This window comes from Micropterus salmoides, unplaced genomic scaffold (assembly GCF_014851395.1).
Source record: "Micropterus salmoides isolate LMB-PRFRI ecotype aquatic unplaced genomic scaffold, ASM1485139v1 Ms_hic_scaffold_20, whole genome shotgun sequence".
NCBI classification, from domain to species: domain Eukaryota; kingdom Metazoa; phylum Chordata; class Actinopteri; order Centrarchiformes; family Centrarchidae; genus Micropterus; species Micropterus salmoides.
The window spans coordinates 11,382,674-11,396,534 of record NW_024041151.1 but is presented as its reverse complement, the minus strand read 5'-3'; the positions used below and the strand labels follow the sequence as shown (position 1 = coordinate 11,396,534).

The 13,861-nt window shown below is 40.6% G+C and overlaps 1 protein-coding gene across 4 annotated transcripts; it reads left to right on the top strand.

Annotated features, from left to right (window-relative positions):
• Window positions 1–1,486: 1,486 nt before the first annotated feature.
• On the top strand, window positions 1,487–13,018 carry cunh18orf25 (chromosome unknown C18orf25 homolog). 4 transcript variants are annotated; one of them, XM_038733406.1, is made up of 5 exons: window positions 1,493–1,716; window positions 2,643–3,539; window positions 9,597–9,767; window positions 10,225–10,339; window positions 10,440–13,018. In XM_038733406.1, exons 2-5 carry the CDS (start codon window positions 2,708–2,710, stop codon window positions 10,627–10,629), a joined length of 1,308 nt encoding a protein of 435 aa, XP_038589334.1. In that variant the 5' UTR covers window positions 1,493–1,716; window positions 2,643–2,707; the 3' UTR covers window positions 10,630–13,018. The 4 variants fall into 4 exon arrangements, with proteins under 4 accessions (XP_038589335.1, XP_038589334.1, XP_038589333.1 ...); XM_038733405.1 differs by having other exon boundaries at window positions 2,640–3,539; XM_038733408.1 differs by lacking the exon at window positions 9,597–9,767 and having other exon boundaries at window positions 1,495–1,716; window positions 2,640–3,539.
• Window positions 13,019–13,861: the final 843 nt, after the last annotated feature.

The following is a 13,861-nucleotide window of genomic DNA, read 5'->3' as shown; positions in this document are numbered from 1 at the left end:
ATAAATGACAAATAAAAAGCAGCAGATGCATTACTATGCAGGAAAAAGTGCTAATACAATATTTTGCTCATATCGCAGGTTACATTAATAAGACTTTCAATAATAGAGATTCAACAGAAGTCACACCAAAAATGTGTGGGCCGATTCCCTGTGTGTTTTGCTGTTTTGTGATAGTTTGATGAATTGCAACATTGCACAATGGGACCCAGTGGCTCATTTTTGCCACAGAGCCCCCTACCAGGTTAATCTGACCATGACATACTGTAGGATCAGTACTATATTCTAAGTAAAAGTAGCAATACTACAACATAAACATACTTGGTTACAGGTCCTGCATTCAAAACTTTACTCTTACTACAGTACTTAAATAAAAGTTCAGAAGTACTGACAGCAGGGCCTTTGGTGTGAGAGACCTGGGTTCAATCCCCCACTCTGACACATTCACCATTGTGTCCCTGAGCAAGACTCTTAACCCCTAGTTGCTCCAGAGGCGTGTGACCTCTGACATGTATAGCAATTATAATTACTCACCTTCTAGTCTGAACGTGAGTAAACAATGTGTACTTTATATAATAAATCTGTTATATAAATATAAAAAGTACAATATTTTCCTCTGAAATATAGTGGGGTAGAAATACACTATACAGTAGGATACAACTGAAATACTCTGTAACTCACAGTTGTTGTTAAATAGGCTACTTCACGTAAGTAAATGTACTTATGTCTATGAAGATTCTCAGTCATCCAGGTCATAGTTATCCAACGAAGGTTAAAATCAAGGGCAACTGGACTTGGTTGAAGATACTGGAAGACGTTTCGTCCCTCATCCAAAGGACTTCTTCAGTTCTGACTGACTGGCAGGGAAACTCAGCTATTTAACCTCAGTGGGGTCGTTGGCCCAGGTCATCGATACGGTTACATTTGTTGAGTTTCCTGTCACTTCCCAGGAAACTCAACAAACGTAACCTATTGGCCTCAGGTGAAGATACGATGGTCGTTCAGTCTTGGCCACAGGTAGTCTTAACGACTGTAACGACTGTCGTCACAGCAACAAGGAACACTAAAGAACCAGCGGTATCGATGACCCTGGCAAATGACCCCACTGAGGTTAAATAGCTGAGTTTCCCTGCCAGTCAGTCAGAACTGAAGAAGTCCTTTGGATGAGGGACGAAACGTCTTCCAGTATCTTCAACCAAGTCCAGTTGCCCTTGATTTTAACCTTCGTTGGGTAAATGTACTTAGTTACTTTCCACCACTAGCCAGTCACATACCCTCACACACTCCTCTATTACTGTAATGTGAGGGAAATTGTGGTGACTCCTGAGTCAGAACTATTAGGAATACACCACTGATTACTCTGTCTCTCTCTCTCTCTCTGCTGTTTGTCCTGCGGTATTTTCCCAGCCTGTAGTAATAATATCTGACCAACAGGGGTGCTCGACCACGAGAAAAGGCCCGGAAGTGGCGCACGTAGCTTTGTGAAAGACTGACGGCCGATGAAGACATTTTAAAATAAACACATAGCTAGCTGCTAACAGGGTTCGCGAAGGTGCGATCACACTGCGCCAAAACACGTTCAAATTCGTCCAAATTGTAAAGGAGTTAAGTATATTTTAGCAGTGCATTGTTTGTGTGTCGCAAATCAAAGAGGCTACAAATTAATGAAGATGTGGAAAAGTCTGACACTGGGAAAAGAAGAATATAACTAACGCCGCGGTAAGTTGCAACTAGCGCAGCCGATTTAAAATGCTAAGTTGGCTATCGCATTGACTGAGATAGCGTTAGCTGTTAGCTGCTGGCATTATCCTGCTCGTTACGCCTCTGGGCGGCTAGATACTGTTTCCATTTATAGGGTCGTGCGAGGCAGCTGTCCTGCAACCTGAACGTTTTCCATGACTTTTCTTCTCGCCAAGTTTGCAGAGTGTAAGGTTATGACCGAGGTTAGCTTCACTACGCAGCTAAAAGTAGCGTCTAGATCCTAGAGCCTGCGTTAGCCTAAGCTAGCTACAGACACCACCAACTAAAGTCATTATTTAAGTCACCAAGACAAGTACACACACTTAGTTAAATATGGCTGATGAGGTATACTAGACTTTCATGATATCATTCGTAGGCTGCGTGAGACGTAAACGTAGAATAAACATCTATGTAAACGTAACTTAATGTTCATTGCTCTTACAAGCTACCCAAACTGAACACCAGTTACATCGTCATTTCAAAGTTCTTGCAAAATTGTTGCACACAATTTAAAGAGGTTGTTTTTGATATTTGGACAATCAGTAGTTATGCAACAGGTTGAGCCAGTGAAAAATAAGTTTAAAATGAGTGTTTTTATGCGACAATTGTTTTGCAATGTAGTTGAAGTGGATAGCTAAGTTAACGTTACATGTTTAAGAAGAAATGTCCACTAACGTTATATGTAATAGTGCGCTTAAATATTGCTAAATGAGAAACATAAGTAATGGTAAAAACCTTGCATTTGATGCTAACTCCGTGGTTTATTGTTAATAATTTGCAGCAATACATTCTACACATTGTATTTGTAAATTTTTAAGAACAATTACTTACTGCAAGAAAAATGTGCCTAGTAAAAGAAGAAAAAAGATATTATGGAATTAGTGTTGTGTTTTTTCTTCCAGCAGGTGAGCTACTGTCCAGGCACATTGGTCCATGTTTGTTGGACCTTTGGGCTCTGGGCTTAATTAGCATGAAGATGGCTGATTCAGAGAAGGCAGAGGAATTTGTGGATGCTGAGTGCCCCTTAGAGTGCCTCGATGAAGCACAATCAGCCACTGCTTCTGTTCAGGGAGAGCAGGATGAGCTTCTGAAAACAGAGACTACCACTAGTACCAGTTCACCACCGAGGGAAAAGGAGGCAGACAGCCCCTTCCATACAGAGGGTGAGCAGAGTCTCCTCTCCATGCCATGTTTGATGAAGGAGCTCCGCCGAGACTCCCCAGAGTCCCAGCATGCTTCTACAGGGAGTGACAAGCCCGTATCTCATCATATCTACGAGAGTGACTCCTCAAACCCCTGCATGCTCTCCCCCTCTTCCAGTGGCCACCTTGCTGACTCAGACACACTCTCCTCAGGGGAAGAAGGTGCTGCTCCTCCCGTAGGAGCAGAGGGCAACATGGAAGCTACAAATGATCCTGGGCAGGCAGCAGGAAGGCAAACATCTGCCCCAGCCACAGGGGGGAGGAAGTCTCGGCGTTCACGTTCAGAGAGCGAGATGCCTCCTAATGCGATGGTTGCAAAGAAAAACCGCTGCCAGCCCACCATGGTAGCCGCCGGAGGGCAGGAAAAACAAACCAATGGCAAGATGGCAAAAGTGAAAGGTCACCGGAGCCAAAAACATAAGGAGCGAATGCGTTTGCTGAGGCAAAAACGAGAAGCAGCAGCACGGAAGAAGTATAACCTGCTGCAGGACAGCAGTACAAGTGACAGCGAGCTCACATGTGACTCCAGCACCAGCTCCTCTGAGGATGACGATGATGACACTTCAGGAGGTAGCAAGACAATCAAGACAGATATTTCAGGTAACACCCAATGTTCACTACACATGCTTATAGCACAGTACTACTGCCACTGTCCAGGGTAACAGTAGCAGCCACTTAGATATGTAAAACACTGTATCACATAGTAATAGAAAACGTATAGGCCTACAGTTCATGAAAATCAAAGATGATTAGCCATCAGTTAAACACAGTTTACCAATAATAGGTTGCCTGCATGACTTTAAATTTCCAGGCAAACCCAAACCAAATGTTTATTTTGCCAGATATAAAGTAAGAGCATGTGATAGGGCATAGAACAGATCAGTTCATGTACTTTTTTTATTTGCATTTTTTTTATCTTTCACTTTCTTTTTGTTGTTATTTTTTCACTCATCTGCCTTCATTCACCATTGTCTTTAGATACTTAGACTGTATGTTTAGAAGGGTCTATGGCCAGTCATGATGTAGTACAATATGTTTTATTTGAACTTTGTCTCATTGTTTGCATGCTGTGGAAGTCTAGTGGACATTCTTCAACTCATAGAATAATATAAACTGAGTTTTGTTATTCTAACGTATGTTATAGAGTTCTGCTATTCATCAAGTAAGCCATTTATATCCTCAGCCTTTGCTGTAAATAGACAAATCTCACTGTGTTAGTCGGAGTTGCAAGACTCTGCAGTTACTGTTCAGCATTGGTTTGCTGGTTAAAAAAAACAAAACTGTCTTATACTTGAGAATTTAGACATGAAATCATATTTAATGTGCCATTTAATTAGATTGCTCGAAAGTCAATTTAAAACATTTATCTTTTCTATTGAGAGGGGTTTAGTGAATGTCGGCATCACACGAAGACTGCAAGGCATTTAGTTTATCCTGCTGCTCTGTCTCGCTTGCAGGTTTTGAATTGTCTTTCATACACTTGACTCTGCCTACACAGGGGGCGGTGAAGCTTTTTAGACTAACAGGTGGTTCTCTTCTCTATAATGGGTTCTGTAGCACATTTTGATTTGTCAGATAGCTCTGGTCATCGACTAGCGAGTATTGATGGATATGTAGCTCTGACTGAGGAGGTCTGTATGCTGTGAACTCAGGCACAGAAGTGTGTAATAAAAATAAACAAGCAGACAAACAGTGGTAGGGCTGCACGATTAATCTAATCGCAATTGCGTCATGTGCGATTACATAACCGCAAAAAGGGTGCGATTTAATAAAACAGAAAAGGTGTGTGTGACGCTCTGCGCTGCAGTCTGCTCATTATCCACGCCCCCACTGGGCTCTCGCATGTGCGTCTAAAAACAGATAAGCCTACGTGCAATCAGAAAAGTGATTTATGAGTAGTGTGCGAGTAAATTTTTAAGAAACCAACCTACTGTAACCCCCCTCTCCGCCGATAATCGTTCACAACATAGTCAGACTCGCCACCGGAGCACCGAAAGTAATGCCGGTGCTCCGGTGACAGAGATAGAGAGATGTCGACAGCAGTTGAAGTCGTTAGAAGATGAGGAAGGTTTGGGTTTGGCTTGCTGGCCGTTTAACGTTAGCTGCCTTTTGTTGTTCAACGTGTTCAACTTTTCATAAAGCCGATGTGCTTGACAGTGTAACTTTTTGTCAGCTGACCAATCGCAGCCTGAATGGGGCGGGACATTATAAAAAAATGCCAAATGTTGAACAAAATGATTACTGACAAGTTAGTGTTCAGCATTAACAAATTAGAGACCAATATAGAGCCGTTTGCTTGCACAAGGATTTAATGAATAAAAATAACCCACAGAAATGAAATGGGTGTAACTAGATTTAATATTCAACCAGAGGTAAAATAATTTACTATTGTATGAAATTATAATGAATATAGTAATTAATTGTTATATTCACAGCATACAATTAACTGACATTATACTCTTTATTTAATGTTATAATATTATACTACTACACCGATGTATACTAGTTCCTCCTTCAGGTTGTGGATAGTGTCTCTGCAGTGGACAGATGTAAATTTAGCCAGAGCCAGGATGCCAATGTGCCAATATTTGCTCTTTCTAGGCTACTCCTCCATAGAACAACGCGCTCCTTGTTGCGTTTTACATCTGTTTTGACAGTTAATGTTATAAATATTTATCGTTTTGTTCAAGTTGAGAATTACACATTTAAAAATATCAGTGTTTTGTGCATTTTCTTTGATAATTAAGGAAGTAGACTCATAGTACCATTTCTTCCATTATAATCAAAATCGCAATATTGTCCACAATAATCGCAAAATGGCTTTTTATTCAAATCGTGCAGCCCAAAGTGAGAGGATTGTCTGCACATTGGTCCTGTGTTTGTTCCTTCCATTAATCTAATGTTTCCTGATGATTGTAGAAATCTCGTGGGTGAGTTGAGTTCTCCATAAATAGGCTAGCTACTAGCAGGGTGATATTTACCAACCCACTGCCTGCTGCTGCTGTTGGAGGTGAAGTCGTTAATGATCTTTTCACTGTGATAGCATTTCTTAGAATATATTTCTATTGGACTGGTTCTGGTAGGCAGTTTTTCTTTTCCATTAAATCGAGAATTTATCCCGGTGTGTCATGGTCTTTGTTTAATAAATTATTGTTAGTTTGTTTCCAGAGTGGAACAAGTTTATCTAAACTTACATTATATTTCAGAAGCACATTAGAGGTATTTTACAAGGTATTTGCTGATACCAGCCCTGTAGCAAATTTTACTAAGATGTCTGAAGTTATTTTAGAAAATATAGTTGGACATGTCTCTTGCCCTTCATCAACGGTTTGTAATAAATTTGCCTTAAATCGGTGTGTTTACGTCAGTATCTAGTTAACACATTTTCCGAACCACAATCTCTGAATCAGTTGTGTAAGACATCCAGTTATCTTACTTTAGGGATCTGTACTACATGAAATGTTTTCAACCATTTTTACATCCCGAACACAGATTTGAGTGCTACAACTGCATGATGTAGTCCATCAGCATGAAAGAGTCGATCTGCACGTAACCAAAAGCAAACTCATTTTCTCTTTTAATACAAAAGTCCACCTCCGAAGCATGAACGTGCTACTGTATTTTCTTATGGCTTGGCCTCAATGTCTTTAAAGCTGGCTTCAGACGTGCATCGGAGAGATCCAGAGTGGGCGCCCACATTCATGGGCTGCTGGACACCGGTTCGTGGGACAGGAACGGCATCGGCAGTGTTCTGGAGGAGGCCATGACGCGCTTTGCTGTGATGCAGCGCCAGACTGAGGAGCGCTTCCGCATCTGGATGGAAAAGCTTGCACACCTCGACTCGGACAACGACTCGTCCAAACGCTCAAGTGATGCCCTAGAGGGGCAGCAGCATCCCTCCCAGGGGGCACGGCCTTCCCCACCCAGTTCTTATTTGCCATCGTCAGAGTCTGCAGAGACTATGGCTGCCTATATGTTGGCACGAGAGAGCAACACTCTCACCCCCACCCCCATAAATAACAACAACATCCTACCTGAAGTGGTCACTCAGAATGGAAATCTAGGTGTTCCAGACCCTGGTCTCTTGAATGTTTAGATTACACTTCTACTTTTACTCCTCGCTGTTTCATACTTTGATCCTACCAAGTGTAGAACTAGTTGATGCAGAAAGCATGGCATTGGGTATTAATAAGTAAATGATGTGAGGTCACTAAACAGAAACACCATCAACAGCAGCTGGGCCTGATCTTGTCATTTGAACTTGACTCTGAGCAGACCTGAGGCCCGGTGCATCTGCTGGCACTGAATCACTGTGAGATTTGACATTCTGAATAATTCAACTCACCTGTTTGATTTCTGCATCATCTGTGACACGGACACGGTTTAGACGGTTGAGTCAGGGCTCTTATTGTATTGCTTATTGTATGGCTTGTTTGTTATGTTGACCGGCTGTACACACACATAAACAGAGTAGCTGATTATGTCGTTCATACAGAAGGTGCATTACAGCACCTGGGCAGCCGTCATGACAGAGCAAGGTGGGGTGCTGCTGCTTAATAGCATGTGCCTTGTCATTCTGACTTCATGCTGGGAATGATAGATAGAGCATCATAGTACTGTTTCTTTAGACATTAGGTTCAGCATTCTGCATTACCCTTCTTTCCCCTGAACTATTTGCACCTGTGATTGGTTCAGGTCTTTTTAAAAGTATTTTGGTGGCATAGCTTTACTAACATCAAAACATTTAAACATATTTGCCTATAAATATAAACACCATATACTAACCTACACAATTTCTTGCTTTCTAAAATCCTATTACGTAATAAGTTTTTATTTTATTTTTTTATGTTTACCTTTCTGTTACATTTGCTGCTATCACTGCCTTTGTGCAGTAACAAGAAACTAGTGAGGGAGGATTGACTCCCAGTGTTTATTTTTAGTAGCCTATGTATAGATTATAGACATCGGATAAGGCATGGGTTCCTTTGTTGTGGCCATTAGCTGCAATGTCAAGAGCCTCAAATCTTCACTCGTAATATTCGCCTAGTTCATTTTTATTTGCACTGCTCTGCCAGCTTGGCCTATGTCTCCACATGGAAGTGTGTTTGTTACGCAGCTTGACTTTAAACTGAAAACCCAGGCATCAAACTCTCAAATATACAGCAGTAATACAGCTGCAGTATGGTGCATGGCAATGTTTACCGACCTCCTAAAAACTGACTGATCCAAGTGATCAAGTGGCCTTCTCTGGTTCAGATCCTGTGGTCTTTGAGGTGGAAACACTCCTCAACCCTCTTCTCAAACTACTTTTTACTGATGTAGATGACCATGGTGTCACAGTTCTTAACACTGCTAAACACTATCTAACCATCACAGGCATTGATGAAGGAATCTTTGGCCTAATCATATTTATAGTTAGGATGTGTTTAAAAAAAAAAAAAAAAAGTGTTACATTTTCTGTATGTGTATATGTAGCCCTATAACTGTCGGTTTTCCAAAACTGAATGCCGGAAGCATTGTTTCCCCACCTGTTTGCATGTGATTCTAGTAGTATATAGGGAGCGCAAGGCCAAATTAGTTTTCATCAGCAGCATGTGTGCAAGGTGTAGCTTTGCTTGTGCAGATAAATGGTGACTGATGGAACATTTGATCTATTTAGTTATTTCCTCTTGGCCTAATGGTTTTGTTTCAAATTGTGTGATTTATTGGTGTTTTTGTTTCATAGCGCATAATTTCTTTTTCTTTTTTTCGGCCATTTGGTTTTAAATGGATCCAACAACTGCTGTCCTGCATTTGTTAAAACTGAAATTACCTTTACCTTTTAAATCAGCTGTTTTACCAACATGGTAAAGAGAGCCTTGTGCATACAATCCCAAACTGTGTGCATTAGAAACAACACTAAGGACAGTCCATTGTTTACCAAAGAGACACTCCTGGTTTACATTAGTCCTTTTTCTATCTTTAATACATTGCCTTTACATTGGCAAGTCCTCAGTTTCTCTGGTAACCCTGGTACCTGCCTATTTCAGCTATTCATAGGCAGTGCTCTCTCATAGTACATGCTGTCCTGACAACCCCCCCCCACACACACACACACACCCACCCACCCACCCACCGGACAAGTCTGTGTGTGTGTGTTTCTCCTTTTTACAGGGTAGAACAAAGACGCATGTTTCCGCTCTTCCACAGTTATTCCGTTGTTTGGCTTTTATATTCCCACTACATTTCATTCACAGAGTAAGATCATTTTGAAGTGTTTTGTAACGACTGTATTCTAGTGTAGTTTTTATGTGAATGGCTGTTATTTTAAAAGCAATAAATGGAAAGAAAAAGGAAAAAAAAGCTATTGCTGCAAAATGTTTTTTTTTTATTACACTGCAAACACAATGATTCTTATAGTATAAAAGCCTCTGTAGTGTAGCTTTGAAAGGTGGTGATAACCTTATTCAGAGGTCAGACTAGTGCTGTCAAATTCAATGAGCCAAAATGTTCAATCTTGGTGTAAACCTTTGCATCTGGAGAAAATAGGGTGTACATTTATTGTGTAGATGCTGCAGTTAGCAGGTATTTGGATGCAGTGTCCAGTCTCTGTTCCAAACAATCCTCCTATTCCCAGGCATGATTTGAATAATGAAGTGTTTTCTTTGTTTTCTGCAGACGGGCTTCCAGTAGTGGGTCACTATGATATTTCAGACACTGATTCTAACCAGGAGAGTATGAGTGTGGAGACAGTCCGGCCCACGGTGATAAAGCATGAGCTAAAAACACACAGAGGCCAGGATATGGCAGCTCACTCTGGGTGTATAAGAGCTCTGAGCTCTATCTCAGGTCAGTTACAAACCCGCTGAATCCAAACTGATAATTTCCACTCCTCTCAGTGAAGACGGGACATTTAGAGGCACGAGTGTCATCAATAAGCAGCGTGCTGTGTGTGTGTGAGTGGGGGGGGGGGTCTTATTAATGTCAGCAGGATGCCTTTGAAGTAGTATTGCCTTCATCCCACACACCACTGGCTTGCATTTGGTGCTATAAAAAAAGTCCCGCTGCCTTGCTTCAAGACAGGAATTGACCTTTTATGACTGACTAGCTGGTATTGTCAAAACACGAATATAAAGTCCACTCTGGATGTTTTGTCCAATGTGTCACACAAACACAAGTGTTTTATCATTGTTTTGTTCTTCTTGTGTCAAAGCAGCTGCAGTCTGTATGTGTCAGCAAGGCCTGAAGCTCTCTACAACTCTGGTCCTCCCCACAATGTGTGACTCTGTTCCTCTTATTGTTTCAGGCCACGTGGAGGCAGAGCTGTCGCACAAGGGAAGTTCTCAACACAACAAGGGCCAGATTAACATTGCTTCCTCTGACAGCGAGGTGGAAATAGTAGGCGTGCAAGAGAAAGCACGGTAAAGACTTTCTAGTGGTACATTTTTTTTTTTAAACTGACTTTTGTTTGGTCTTATAAATGAATTAAACTTTTTACATTTGCTTTGTTTCTAAATCCAGATGCGCCCACCCTTGCGGAGGGGTGATAAAGAGTCTGTCCTCCTGGAAAGAAAACTCAGTGGAGCAGTTAAACAGCACAAATCAACCACAGCTCTGGACTACTGTTTCCCCTCAGCCCAACTGGGTGTCCCCTCCTGAAGTGGTGGATCTCACACTCGACGAGGACGCCGGACACAAATACCTACTTTAATCAACTTGTACACTGAAGACTCCTTATTTCTTCCTCTCACTCCTCCTCATCCCTCTTGCCTTGCCTCCATGTTACAGCTGAAATCCTTCCTATAGTTGCGGCCTCACCTGTAACCGCTCGTGGACTCTTCCTGCTCCAGAGCACTGTCTGTTTTTAACTTACTGTTAAACAATCATATGTATCAAAGCCATTCTACTGACGTGATTCCCTGGTCAGCTCTGAATTTAGTTGTAATAAAATGGCACAGCACTTCAAGTGCAGGTGGAAATGTATGTAAGAGTGATTTATCTGTTAATGATAGCAATATCCTACCTTAATTTAATACCTCAGTTACCCATTGATAATGGATGTAGGTAGTCATTTTGTGTACTTCTTGCAAGCTGTATAGTGAAAATTTCAAGTTGCTGCTTGAGAGCAGGTCAGTACCACAACATGGCCGTTGACCTTCTTCACTACAGACTCTAAACGGCATATTTTCAGCATTTTTATCTGCGCTAACTTGCGGTCAAAACAAAAATGGCAACTGGTATCACATACTGTTGTACAAGTAGACCATAGATTGATTGCAAAGTTTGCTTTGGACCTGTCTAGGGTCAATTTTGTTCAAAGGTTTCACCACTGGTTTCACATTTATTTCCATTTGGATTGAAAGCTTTGCTTTACTACACTCTGTCCAGCATAGGTACCGCCTATACTCCGGTGCTTTCAAAGAGAGGTTTCGTTTATCTAATTAATTTAAGATGAATAGTTGACATATTGAGTGCCGAACTATTTCTTGGCCAGGCACATTTACTTCCCAGAGTATCCACTGGTTGTCTAGAAATAGTTTGGACAGAGTTAACTTTTATTCCTGTCTCCAGTGTTTGTACAGAGTTAAGCTTACCTGCTGCCAGCTGCAGGATAGACATAAGAGTGGTATCAATCTTCTCTAGCGTAAACGCTACACCAGAAAGCAATTAAGTATATTTCCCAAAATATCTTTTCATTTAAGTTCAGAGCTTTTGTTTCTGTTATTACCATATTACTATAAGTTTGACCTTTTCTAATGAAAACAAACAGAAAGCCACTGGTTAACACAATTCTGAGGGAAAATACAAACGCACTTGTTACAAACGCACTACGAAATACAACTCATTTCCACCACAACACTATTCTGGTGAAGGTGTATTGGCACTAGAAATATATGGAACGTGTTTTGAGACATGTTTTATGTTGGAAGCCACAGAGTTTACGAGTGTCCCAGGTGACGTAGTTATCAGTGAATGTATGACCCTGCAGTGCTGACTGGGTGCACTTATTGTTTGCATGCTTATCCTGAGTGAATGCAAAGACCTTTAAACCTCTGGGGACCCCTTTATAACAACTGAGGAAATGTATTTTCCACTGAATACTGCAAAGCAAGATGGCCTGAATGCCTTGAAATGTGCACTATTTTCTTTTTGAATCGTATAAAGCTTATTCTTTTATCTTACAAAGCAGTGGATTTTGCTATCTCAACAATAAATATTTTAATAATAGATGTGAATTTAGCACACATAAAACAAATAAAAGTGGTGTTGAGTTTGTGCCCTTGTGTGGGGCGTTTATAGAAGAGACTTTTACTGTATGAACTGTTTTTACCCTGAACATCAGGGCCCGCTTGCTCTCTTTCCCTGTGGTCTTATTTTTGTCTTCATGCAGTACTGCAGCTACGCTGGTAAATTTTTATCATCATCCAACCTCACACATTGTTTTTATTGCATATTGAATTACACCTACTTTACAAAGTGATTCTTGAGAATTGTGGAATCAAATTATTTTACTTCTGCTGGTCACAGAAGGGAAGGGAAAATCCTAAATATAAGGAACTAAACCAAAGTCTAAATGAAATTTGTTTTCAGTTTTTCTTTCCCGTTATGAATTTTTGCTAGTATAAATCGTTTCATTTGAAAGTAAGTGTATTTGTTGTGAAATAAGATGACATGAATTCTGTTTCAAACTCAAGATACAATATATGCAGCTTTCACTGTAATGGCTGTTATTTTACCAGACCACTTCTGCTTGCAAAATCCATTTTGCCATTGTTCCTTAGGATTATTATGAAATGTTAGTAAGAATCATGTCTGTAGTGATAGAGGTTTGGTAGAAAATTAGGGCAGTGATGCTCTATTATGGTTACACATAGCATGTTTGGTCACATCTTTAACCTCATGTCAGATATTATCCTCATTACCTGTAATTTAGCCTTGCTCTTCTGTTATTTTTGTTTTATTTTACTGTCAGTATTTTAAATTAACAAAAAAAAGTGTTTATTTTGTTGCTTCTGCAAGTCCTTGACAACCTTGAAATTACGTCTGTAGAACAAAAAGAAACTATTTTAAAACTAAATAAATAGAGCGTTATTTAATGATCCTCTTGTACAGTACATTATTTTGTTCTCCCTGATTCTGTTAACAAGCAGTCCACCTTAGTCTGGACGTGTGCTGTGATTGTTAGGATGTCTAGTGTCAAGCTTAGGGAAGGAAAATTGAACTGCTGAGGATTTTGTTTCATTTCAGTCTGATGAATCAATGTCTACATGGTTGTCAAAAATAGTCTAATGGGGACTAAAGTCTATGAACTGAAGACAGTAACATTTGTTACATGTTTTTCATCCTTACAGACACCTTTAACTACCACTTTAGCAAACAATGTTACTTCATATCTACTTTTAAAAGTTCTCCCTCAAATCTAGATATAATAATAAAGGCAGCGCACTGATAAATGTATTTGAAGCTCAAAGTCTTGTGTATCAAAAAGTGTTGCACAAGTATGTTCTTGTGTGGACGAGTGAGAGAACTACCATCATAGGTACAATACTTTATGAGAATGTGTCATTGTTTTCTTTTATCTTGTGGCTGAACAGTCTAGACAACTGCCTCGCTGAGAACAATAAAACTTCACCCTCACCCACAGAAGTGGCATGCCGGGTCATACAGTGACACCTGCCGCTAGGGGGACATATGGAGTTCGCATGAAGAGGACAATGAGGGAGTGGAGCAATTCACTCTGCGGGGCCTTTTTTCCTAAAACCAAAGCCCTTTAGCCAGCTCTTTTTACCCTCGGGGCACAACATCAGCTGTATGCAAATTTTTTACAGCGATGGCCTCCGAGTAGTGAGTCTGCTGGCTCTCTCTCAAAAGCAAGAAATAAGTATCCTTCTTGCAGATGTCTTATTGGTCTAAATGATACAGGTTTAGATTCGGTGTTGTGC

Bases quoted from the DNA above. Each gene is read 5' to 3' on its own strand.
- cunh18orf25 (XM_038733406.1), top strand. From the start codon at position 2,708: ATGAAGATGGCTGATTCAGAGAAGGCAGAGGAATTTGTGGATGCTGAG. The intron at 3,540-9,596 runs GTAACACCCAAT...TGTTTTCTGCAG, and splicing joins AATCAAGACAGATATTTCAG to ACGGGCTTCCAGTAGTGGGT. The intron at 10,340-10,439 runs GTAAAGACTTTC...TTCTAAATCCAG, and splicing joins GGCGTGCAAGAGAAAGCACG to ATGCGCCCACCCTTGCGGAG.